Source organism: Protopterus annectens, chromosome 14.part0 (genome assembly GCF_019279795.1).
Source record: "Protopterus annectens isolate FY-2018-M chromosome 14.part0, PAN1.0, whole genome shotgun sequence".
In the NCBI taxonomy this organism is placed as follows: Eukaryota; Metazoa; Chordata; order Ceratodontiformes; family Protopteridae; genus Protopterus; species Protopterus annectens.
In genome coordinates, this window is record NC_056748.1 from 1,153,130,518 (window position 1) to 1,153,143,055 (window position 12,538).

General features: G+C 38.5%; 1 protein-coding gene across 2 annotated transcripts in view; it reads right to left on the reverse strand.

Annotated features, from left to right (window-relative positions):
• Positions 1–11,990, reverse strand: part of PBLD (phenazine biosynthesis like protein domain containing) — a 323,037-nt gene extending 311,047 nt beyond the window's left edge. For both annotated transcript variants that reach the window (XM_044056953.1, XM_044056954.1), the window contains exon 1: positions 11,799–11,990. In XM_044056953.1, coding sequence (XP_043912888.1) covers positions 11,799–11,975 — 177 coding nt within the window. In that variant the 5' untranslated portion in view covers positions 11,976–11,990. The remainder of the gene's footprint in view (positions 1–11,798) is intronic.
• Between the last annotated feature and the right edge of the window lie 548 nt (positions 11,991–12,538).

Below are 12,538 nucleotides of genomic sequence, written 5' to 3' on the forward strand. Positions count from 1 at the left end.
CATGGATTGCAAATGCTTCTATTGCCCTGCTCATAAAGTCCAAGCTTACTTTGTTAAATGCTTTCTCTGCATCAAGACCCACCAACAAGAGTGGTATTTTCTTACATCAGCTTCCGTCTGGTTCATCAGTGCTCTGTTAATGTTACCAAATGTTTGCCTTCCCTCCATAAAACCACATTGATCCATATCTATCAATTTTGGCTATCACCTTTGCCATTCATCTAGCCATTATAGACATACACACTTATAACACATAAACATAAAAGTCATGGTTTAGGACTGAAATGGGCCTGTATGAAGCTGGATCTGATGGGTCTTTTCCCTCTTTAGGTATTATCGCTTTCTTCTAGGATGTTGGTGCTTCTCCTCCTCTTAAAATACTGTTAAACAACAGCTTTCACTTTCAGATCTTTATCAGTTTTTTCTCTCCTAGCTTCCAGACTTCGACAGGAATACCGTCTGTTTCTGTGGACTTTCCTGTGGCTTGGTTACACATCACTATTTTTTATCTTATCTCCTCCTATCATAACCCTTAGTAATTGAGCCTCATCTACCTCTAACCTTGGCATATTTAATTTTTTCATAAACTTTTCCATTTGCACCTTTTCTTGATCTGCATATTTATCTGCTTTATACAGACTTTTATAAAATTTCTGAAATATTTCTAGTACTTCTACATGATTTCTTGTTACCTTCCTTGTTATAGGCTCCCTAATCTTGGTGACATCCCTTTCTACTTTCTGTTGCCTGAGTCGTTGCACTAAAAGTTTTTTTTTTTCTGCTCTGGCATTATTATCAAAAAACAATTGCTTAACAGCAGTCTTTCTAAACTCATGCATTGCTTAGCATTCTGCAATTGCTTCTCTTCTTGTTCTGTGAGATTCCCCGTTCTGCAAATAATTTAACATTTGTTAGTTCCTCTAAATAATTCTTGTTACTTCTTAACCATATATCGCTTTCTTTTATTTCCACCCTATTTTTCAACTCCAATTTATTTTTAACTCACTCCCTAGATATATTTTCAGAAAAAAATTCTGTCTTCTTTAATAAATTCGGAATAATTTCCACTACCCATTCCTTACATTCCTCGCTTTTCAACAGATAGTAGAGAAAGCTCCAATGTCTCATTTTTATTTCATTACCCTGCATTTTTATTTTAGTTATTATTGGTGTGTGTTCCGAAATAGTTATTGGATGTGTATCAAAACTTTCAATTAAATGCATATGTTCCTGTGAAATGTAAGTTCTGTCTAGCCTAACCCAGTTTTGTATCTTGGAGAATAATATGTAAATTCACTCCTAACTCCTACTACTGAATTCACATCTTCCATGCCAAATATTTTCATAAATTTCTTCAAATATCTGATCTTTTTTGTTCTATTTTCCCTTCTGGGCCCCCCAGACACATCTTCCCTGCCCCAAATCAAATTCCAGTCCCCCCCAGTAAGTAATATTCTCTGCTGAAAACTGATTATTTCACCCAGAATTGTCTTGATCTTCATTACAGCGGTTTTAGGTGGAATATAAATACATGCCAGTGCAATCCTCCTCCCTTGCCAGTAGCCCCTTAGCACTACAAACCTTCCATTATTATCTTTTGTATCCTCTTCTATTACTAATGAAGCTCCGCGTGCAGTTAATATAAGTATTGCTCTTTTCCTTTGCCACAGGTATTCTGCTGAATAACCATCCTGAAAACCTTTCTTTATCAAATTCACATGTTCAGTTCTTTCCAGGTGTGTCTCCTCTCACACATCTATTTGAACTCTACATTTTTAGTATAGTTTACTATTCTTTCTTTTTTGTATACATCTGTGAGACCATTAATATTTAGTAACTATGGACCTGTTGTCAGTTTGCCAGCCATTCTGTATTGCAATATTACCAGCAACCAATTTTTTTTTTAGGCAATTTATTCTTTAAGGGCACCAGGCACTGAATTTAGATGAAATACTGAAATGTAAAGTTGTTTTTCAGTAGCAACCTCATTAGTTACATATCCCTTCAATGTGGAATTATTCAGTTGATTTTTACTTCGGCACTCTGCAGATATTGTATATATTGACTGATATTGGTGGATTATAATAACATAGGTCTGAGTGGCCTTTTATGGTTGAAATCTTCTGAAATGGGTAGTTTTGTAATTATCAGTTCATACGTTTGTTTCATTGCTTACTGGAAAAATGTTCAAAACTACAAATTTAAAATGCACAAACACATGGTATTGTATTATACCAGGAATAGAATTTAATACAATCAGGAAGGTGAATCAAAGAAGACATGCATATATGCAGGGTCCTAAAAATGTGTGCGAGGGGCCTGTTTGAAAACAGCACAAACGTAAAGTTAATTTGCCACTGGCCAGAAGCATTTTCTTAGAATGTGAGTTTCAAGGGCAGAGAAGTTTACTGTACATGCCAAGTCTGTTTTTATTGTGAGACTGTATTGTTTTGTTTAGCAAATGGCTATCAGTGTTTGTGATATAAAATTTGAAATAAAAGTTTTAAATGAAATCCAAATCCATAATCATTGCATAAGTAAAGTAGAAAACAATATGTAAACTGACAAGTTTGAACAGCTTTTGTGGTAATTGGGGAGAAATAGTACGTCACTGGAATGGTTGGGAGGGGCTGATTCATTACTTTGCATAGAGCTCCATTTTACCATGATCCTGCTCTGTGGGTGCATAGTTTAAGCCAGGGGTTCCCAAAGTGTGTGACACGGCACCCCTGGGGAGTCACAGCTTCCTCATAGGGGTGCCGCAAACTAATAAGCTTAGCTGCAAAATAAATTGCGAACAGTTCGTTGTTTATTTTGCAGCTAAGCTTATTAGTTCAGGGCGAGTGTAAGTGAATGCAGGAATTAATGAAGAAGTGGCTGTGTGTGTGTGTATGTGTGAGATTGGAAGAGTGAGAGTGATGTGTGAGTGAATGCAGGTAAGAATGAAGTGACTGTGTGTGTGTGAGATCTGGAGAGTGAGAGCGATGTGTGAGTGAATGCAGGTATGAATGAGGAAGTGTGTTTGTGTATGTGTGTGTGTGTGTGTGTGTGTGTGTGTGTGTGAATGAATGCAGGTATGAATGAGGAAGTGATTGTGTGTGTGTGTGTGTGTGTGTGTGTGTGTGTGTGTGTGTGTATGTGTGAGATTGTTCTATTAATGACAGATGTATTCCTCCCACACACACATACAGAACCACACTGATCCATAACTATCACTTTTGGCAACACGCTTGCCATTTCTTTAGCTATTATAGACATAAACACTTTATAATTATGGTTTAAAACTGAAATGGCCCTATATGAAGCTGGGTCTGATGGGTCTTTGGTGTCTCAAGGTATTGCAGCTAACACAGCTTTCTTCCAGGATGTTGGTGCTTCCCCTCCTTTTAAAATACTGTTAAACAAAACTTTGCAGATCTTTAAAACTTTCTTCCCTCCTATCTCCCAGACTTCCACTGGAATACCATCTTTTCCAGGAAACTTTCATGCAATTGATTATACGTCACTGTTTTTAGCTCATATTCTCCTGTCTTAACTGTTAATAGTTATGCCCCATCTACCTTTAACCTTGGCATTTTGTTTACTGGAAAAGTCCGACTGGGACAGAGCCCATTTTCAGCAGAGGCCTGGGGAGAAACACTCCAGAAGCATGTGTTTGGAATGTGGGAGGAAACCAGAGCACCCGGAAGAAACCCATATGAATGTAGGGAGGACATGCATACTCCGCACAGAAGGAATCGAACCAGAGAACCTCTTGCTATGAGGTGACAAAGCTAACCACCTCACCACTGCATCACCACCTTCTTAAGTCTTGCATAAACATTTCCGTTTTTCTTCTTGCTCCTTCTTGATTTTCATATTTTTCTGCTTTATGCAAAATTTCCTAAATATCTGTAGTACATCTATGTTGCTTATGTTATTTTTTTGTTATAGGCTCTCTAAGTTTGGCAACAACCCTTTCTACTTTCTGTTGTCTAAGTCATTGTGCTCCTTGGTCAGCCTCAGTAAGAAGCTGAGATCCCTTATAAGATCCTCCAAAGCTAGCTACAAAAACAAAACCACCACTGATTGTTAGAGCAACCATAAAGCAATCTATTGCTATGTCAATAATCTCAATGGCAATACCCAGATCTGCTATGAGTTACAGCACAATGGCACGAAAATTACAGAACCAACTGATATTGCCAACATCCTGGCAGATAGGTTCAGTGCCAACTTTACCCCCCTCAAGGGCCCATATCTATACAGGAAGAATGCAGAGTCCCTGTAATCACATCTATGCAGGTAAAAGCTGCACTCTCTAAAACCAAAAACACAGCACCCATGGGACCAGGCAACATCCCAGGCTGCGTTTTATATGAACTTCAGAATGAACTGGCTCCCCACCTAAGCACCATTTTCAATCATAGTCTCACATCAGGCTTTGTACCCACTGGATGGCACACAGCAACAGTTATCCCACTCCATAAAGGGAGAGCCACCACTGATCCTGGGAATTATCGTCCTATTAGCCTGACGAGCCTGGTGTGCAAGGCCATGGAATGTATCATCATGTAACTCATAAACAAAGACATTGGTAACCTCCAAACTGTGGACCCCACCCAGTTCAGGTTTGTGAAAGGCAGATAATGCCTTCTGAACCTGATCGACTTCTTTGAGGCAGTCACCAAAGCCGTAGACGAGGGTAAGGTGGTTCACACAGCCTATCTTTACCTCGCCAAGGCTTTCGACACCATCCAAATCCCTACGTCATAAGATGGTTTGCCAACTGGCTCACTGACAGAACCTGCACTGTAAAAGTTGCAGACTCCAAATCTGACTTCAAACCAGTGACAAGTGGAGTACCACAGGGTTCAGTCCTGGGACCCCTCCTGTTTGGTATCCACTTCTCTGAAGTACAGGCTAACACAGAAGCCCTCTGACTAACAAAGTTTGCAGATGACTGCAAACTAGGAGCCATAGTAGAGTCCCCAAATTATGTGGACATCCTACAGAAGGGCCTCACTGAGACAGATGCCCATTTCAATATTAAACCATGATTATAAAGTGTTTATGTCTATAATGCCTAAAAGAACAGCAAAAGTGATGCCAATAATGATAGCTATGGATCAGCATGGTTTTGCGAAGGGGAGGCAAACATTTGACAACATTAACAGAACATTGATGATCCAGAAGAAAGCAGAATGTAAGAAAATACCACTGTTGTTGGTGAGTCTTGACACCGAGAAAGCATTTGGCAGAGTAAGCTGGGAGTTTAAGAGCAGGGCTATGGAAGCATTTGCATTCCCTGATAAAATTATAAGGTTGATTAAGAGGCTATATGAGGGCTCAGAGGTGAAAATTAAAGTGTGTAGGTTCATCTCTGAGAATTTCTGCTTGAGAAGAGGAACCAGGCAGGGGTGCCCTCTTTCCCCTTAGTCTGCATTATATTTAGAACCACTGGCAAAGAAAAAAAGGGTCTCAGAAATTCAAGTATATAATTGGTATGGTAGTCAATAAAAGCTGGCTCTATTTACAGATATTATTTTATACCTGATGCAACCAGAAAAGGACATTTCAGTGTTGTGGAACATTTTGAGACTGTTTCAAATGTTTTCAGGATACAAAATTAATGAAGCTAAAACAAAGGTAATAGCTGTAAATGATGTGCCCACACACAAATTGGTTCAGCGGTATCCATATTTATGGGGACATGATACAATAAAGTACTTAGGAGTATGGATTAAAAATGCTTCTAGTGTGGCAGCAAAGGATATATAGGAAGAGACTACATAAAAGATAATACAGAAACTGAGGAATTGGAAGCTATATTATATGGATATGGATAGTAAGATACAAGCAGTTCAAATGTTTTAGGTCCCTTTAGTCTTATACATAGGTCAGGCATATTTTTATCAACCGGAGAAGCTGTGGATAGCAATTAATTAACAGCTGAAGGACTTTATCTGAGAGGGGAAGACAGGAAGAAAAAAAAGTGGGATAAGCTGATTCTTGCAATAGAACAAGGTGGATTGGGATTACCTGATTTGAAAGAGTATTTCAGAGATACATAGCACAAGCAGAAACCTATAATTCAAAGTGGAAAGGGATGATGATGAAACAGAAGGTAAGCTCAAGAAACAAGGAGAGACTGGGAGTTTGGATGCAGATCTTTAAGGAGAATAGCAGTAACCATACAGAATATTATATTCATAAAGTAGCACAGTATTCTAAGAACTAAGCCAACAATAGAATGGAAAAAGGAGGTTCTAATGATAGTGATGATCACAATTAGGTATACAGACAATAGGCTGATGGGATGGAATTTACTGGAGAAAACTGACAAAGGAACCAAGGTACTGGAAGCAAAGAACTAGAGAGGGAACGATGATTGGATGGCAATTGGCCAATAATTTATTTGGACTGCAGGTTAGAGATTGCCTTCCCTATCAAGGATTGGGAAAAGAGATTAGATAAGCAAGTCACAAAAAAAAATGGGGTGTATGTAAGTCTCCCAAATATGCAAAATAAATCTTGCTTGGAAATGTTTACATAGGTATTTTTATACCCCAAGGATACCAAAAAACAACTGTGACAAATGTAGTAGAAAGCTAGAGTCTTTTATTTCATGAAGCGCTTTTCATTTAAAGCCAATGCTCAAACTTCATCAGATCATTTTTATACCCCAAGTAGACTCCAGAGAATTTTTCCTCGGGTAGACAGCAAATGTTGGAGGGGTGATGGGGAAGAAAGAGGTAATTTGGAACATATTTTCTTGGAGTGTAATGAGTTGGCAGACTCCCTGCAGACTACTCTGAGAGAGATAGTGGGTGAGCAAATTGGTGTATCTAGGGAAATTATTTTTTCTGAGCTATGATACAGAATCTGAATTGTCTAGATACAGTAAGGCCCTGCTGAGCATAATTATGGTGGCTGCTAAAAAAGCTATTACTAGAAAATGGAAATCAAAGTCTAAAACAACTGTACTACAAGTAGTGAATATAGTAGCATAGATAAAACAACCGGAATTGAGATCTTAGGAACAAATTACATAGAAAAGATGGGCATTGTGGGAACAATACATACAGGGGAGGAATGAGGTTTGAAAGACGGTAGGATTTGAATAAGCTACGTAATGTTTGACTGACAACGACTGGGTAAATTATAAGTGATATATAATGTTTGCAACTAAGATTATGTCAATATGTTTTTTTTTAAATATATGATTGCCTACGTCATAAGTGATAATTTAACAAAGATGTTTCTTGTTTAAGAAAAAAAACTTCACTCCCCAATTCCAATCCACCTCCACCAGGTGAAATCCCCTCCAACATACTTCTGCTAGCTATCAATAGGGACCAGGTGCTGGCAGCACTTGCTAAAGCCAAGAACGCCACCTGCATGGGTCCAGACAACATCTTGGATGCCTCCTGAACTGTCTAAAACATGGTCTATCAAGACCCCTTCAAGCACTTAACAACTTCAGCCTTGAAACAGGCTACATTCCAAGTGAATGTAGGAATTTAACAGTCATTCTCCTCCACAAGAGTGGACATTCAACTGACCCAGGGAACTACAGACATCAGTCTGGCAAGCCTAATATGCAAAGCCAAGGAATGAATTATCATGGAAATGATAAACAAAGACACTGGCAACCTACTGACACTGGACCCATCCCATTTTGGCTTTGGTAAGGGAAGGTCATGCCTACTTAATGTGATAGATGTCTTTGAGAGGGTTACCAAGTCAATGGATGAGGATAAAACAGTACATACTGCATATCTTGACCTGGCTAAGGCATTTGATACAATACCCTACTCAGACATTATTGACAAGGTATCTGAGCTAGCTGTAAACCCTCACATAACTCACTGGATTGCCAGATGGCTCACAGACAGGACCCAAGAAGTCAGGATCAGTGAGACCACCTCCACCAAGAGACCAGTCACCAGCAGAATACCTCAGGGCAGCATGCTGGGACCGCTCCTGTTTGGCATCTACTTCTCAGAAGTCAAGGCTAATTTAAAGGCCTCTGGCTCACCAAGTTCACAGATAACTGTAAATTGGGAGCTATTATAGATTACTTCCAGGACACCAACATATTGCAAGAGGTTTTAATACAGACAAATGGCTGGTGCCAAAGCCATGGCCTAAAACTCAGTGCCAAAACATGTATTATGTTTTTTTTTTTTTTGAGAAACTATCAACCAAAGTTAATTACTCCATTAATTATATGCCCATAAGAGTATATATGTAGACAACAATTTGGCTTTTGACCAATACGTAGCTAAGATAATAACAAAAACATTCTATGTCACACAACTTATTGGTAAGGGTATGGCACACAAGTCCAAGGAAGTTATAATCCCATTCTACTCACCCCTTATCAGATCTATCATCAAATACAATGCCTCCTTTAGCATGTATCTAATCAGGCAGTTGCAGCAGTTGAAATGTCCACAAAGCTTTCTCACCAAAAGAAATCCAGGGCATGAATACCCTGTCCCACAATAATCATCTACAGGCTACTGAGAGGGGATCATTGTGTGTCTTACAGAGCTGCCTCAGTCCCAGCTGTTGACTACTTGCAAAACAAACAGCACCAGAAACACTGGATCCAGTAATCTGAATTTTGCTTGTAACATAAAAAGAACATACTGCAGAGACAGATATGAGTCACAAAGGATCCCTGCAATATGGAATAGGCTCCTCATCCACGTAAAACAGAGTTCATGCCTAACCTTATTCAAACCGAATCTTGACAATTGGATGGGAAATCATAAATTAACCCCAGTCTGACCCTCATGTTACTTATGGGCAGAAGCCATCAACAAAACTATTATAATATCTAACCTCCCCCTTTACAAATCCTTAATTACCTCCCTACTAACATGCCCCTCCCCCCACATAGATGCCCATGATACTTGGGACCCAAATGGTTTGGGGTGTGTGGCTAGGCTTGTAAGGGGCCTAGTGGTTATTATCCTAGTAACAACCTATGTGAAGATCAGTGAAAAAAAAGTGTCAATAGTGCGTATCCATGCAGCCAAAAAATAACACCAGGAAACTACAAAATTAGGCTGACATAATGCCACAGGGGGTCTTTAGAATAAAAAATGTTCAAGTACCAGTTGTTAAAACACATAAGCATAACTCCAAAACAGAAGACACCAGTCTTGGTAAAGTTTTAGAGATGTCGTTATATTAAATAAAAACTTCAGTCACAGCACAAAATACAATGATTAAGCACTTTCATCCCTAGACACATTGGGACTTTATCAGAACTGTTCCATTAACTAAATTAACAGTTTATAGAATAAAAATTCAGATAAAATGTGACACATCCATTAGCTTGCTTAAAGGAACATACCAAACAGAAATACTAAGATGCTGTGATTAAAAAACTTTTAGTACATATTATTGTTCATTCACATTAAAAGTCCAACTTTTAATACACAATCAGATATAAATAATTAAAACATGTAAAAAATGTTGTTAAAAACTGTTGTAAAATAAATAACTAGCTGATAAATTAAAGTTTTACAGGTGTAAACCTCAGTATTGGGGCAATAGAAGTATGTTCGAGTCCAGGAATTGTGATAGCATTTAGCCTAAGCTGTCATATCAATTCTCTTTTCTCCAATTCTCTCTCAAGCAACTCCAGATGTTTTTTGCAACTGTTTCAAGTATGCCAAAGAGAAATTTAGTTAAAGAGGGGCACCTGATGGTGTGCTTGTATATCTTTCTTAGAAGTAACATATACATGCTCATAGATTCTTCTGCGTAATTGTCTTTCAGTCTTCCTTATATAGAAATGTCCACATCCTTCACAAACTGCCAGGTATATAACACCTGTTGAAGCACAGTTACCATCTCCTAAATTTATTTCAGATGTGGGTGCCCCTATTTGAATTTTAGTCTGCTGTATAATGTATCTATACTAATTACATTCTCCACACTGTCTTGTACTCTTTCCATGTGTGTTCAAGGAGATATTTGATGTTCTTTCCTGTTTTAAATACAAATCTTGGTGCCTCCCTTAATGCTGTAATTATCTCTGTGTTCCCTTTAAACATACACAAGTTTTTCAAAAGGATATTCTTAATATTCCTGGAATATGTGCCACAGGGAGCAACCATGGGGTTTGTAAGTACATTTAAGTTGGGTGGGTCCTTAGATGTTTTAAGTTCATTAACTGATTGGTTGTACGCCAACAAAGGTTTGTATTTCTTACCCTAGCCACTCAAAACTTTCCCATTCCAGTGGATGGGAAATTGGAGATTCACTCTTTGTCTGGCATCTGTGTCTCTGATGGCAGTCATTAAATCATGCCCTAACTAAAATAGACCCAGTAACTCATGTGACACATTTGAGCTTGCACAAATAGGATTATAAAAGCCCTAGTGGTCACTAGCCTGGTATTAAACTATGAACCCACAAACAGTGGAAAGGAATACATAACTTACCTATTTTCCCTATTACACTGCCTTCTGGAAAGCAGATGATCTTAAATTTATTAAGTTTTTTATTTTTTTATTCTTTTTATAGCTGAGTGAGTGAACTGACTACATGGTCCACTTTCAGCCATGACGTGAGACAAAAACAAAGAGTAAATATAATGGTAAAAAATAGAAACAGTACAGTGATACTCTAGGCTGTTAGGCTATAAGCTACCACTTGTGACCTATAAAGTTAGTAAAGCAGATTATGCATTCTGTTGCATGAATCTTAATAGAACATGGATTAATAACAGCATATGTTCTAACAGCAGTCTCTGAAAGTGACTTACATCTGTCTAATGCACTCTTGAATGTTGTCACTGTTTTTGACCCCACAATCTACTTGGAATAGCTGTTTTAATTCACCACTCTCATGGTGAACCAATACTTCCTCACACTGCTGTTGTTTCAGAATATTATAAAAACAGTGCCACCACCCATCTAAACAGAAACTAAATTAAAAAAAAACTTAACAGAATCCAATAGGCAGTCAGCAGCAGGGTTTCCATGGAATGCTTTATCGGTGAATGCATAAACTACAGATATGAAAAGCTGCATGATTTTAAGGAGCTTTGTAAAGCACAGTGCTAAGCCTGACTTCTGAAAAAATAACGGATAGGTGATTTCTGCTGATCTTTTACAAAGTAATTCATTGCCAGGGAGGTGGAGCAGCAGCAGATACACTAGTAACTGGATGAATGCTCACAACCCACATTTAAAGCAACGACAGCTTTATGCTTTCACAGTCCCATTGCCATGGCAATAGTTCATTTATGTGTTATCTTTTGAGTCTTCTGTGTGAATTTTCTTTGCAGGTGTAAGGGGTATTTAGCAGTAGAAAAGCTCTGGCACCAGTGGCCTTATGTAAACGGAAGGAAAAATCCAGATCTAGACTTGATCAGCTTGTTGTGTCTTGGCAGTGCAAGCGACAACTTTCAGTGTTTCAGACTCAGAGCCGCAGACGTGTCTTTTAGAGAGGCTTCTTGATGTTTTTGTTAATGCATAGACTACAGAGTTTAGACCACCCATGAACTATAAAGTTAGTAAAGCAGATTATGCATTCTGTTGCATGAATCCTAATAGAACATGGATTAATCACAGCATATGTTCTAACAGCAGTCTCTGAAAGTGACTTACATCTGTCTAATGCACTCTTGAATGTTGTCATTGTTTTTGACCCCACAATCTACTTGGAATAGCTGTTTTAATTCACCACTCTCATGGTAAACAATTACTTCTTCACACTGCTGTTGTTTCAGAATATTATAAAAACAGTGCCACCACCCACCTAAACAGAGGCTAAATTAAAAAAAAACTTACAGAATCCAACAGGCAGACAGCAGCAGGGTTTCCATGGAATGCTTTATCTGTGAATGCATCAACTACAGATATAAAAAGCTGCATGATTTTAAGCTTTGTAAAGCACAGTGCTAAGCCTGGCGTCTGAAGAAAATAACGGATAGGTGATTTCTGCTGATCTTTTACAAAGTAATTCATTGCCAGGGAGGTGGAGCAGCAGCAGATACACTAGTGACTGGATGAATGCCCCCCACCCACATTTAAAGTAACAACAGCTTTATGCTTTCTCAAGTCCCATTGCCATGGCAATAGTTCATTTACGCGTTGTTATCTTTCGAGTCTTCTGTGTGAATTTTCTTTGCAGGTGAAGGGGGTATTTAGCAGTAGAAAAGCTCTGCCACCAGTGGCCTTATGTAAATGGAAGGAAAAATCCAGATCTAGACTTGATCAGCTTGTTGTGTCTTGGCAGTGCAAGCGACAACTTTCAGTGTTTCAGACTCAGAGCCGCAGACGTGTCTTTTAGAGAGGCTTCTTGGTGTTTTTGTTAATGCATAGACTACAGAGTTTAGAGGATTGTGTTGTTTACTGAGGGGATTATGCAGTTTGCTTTAAAGAACCAAACATAAAGCAAAGGGTAACAACATCTACGGGATTCTCTAACAGAAGTCCATCCCTCAGATGTATGCCACTCATCTGTATGATGGTGAAAGTATGAATGATGAAATGTATATATATCTTTCTTTTTTTTCAATGCACTCTGA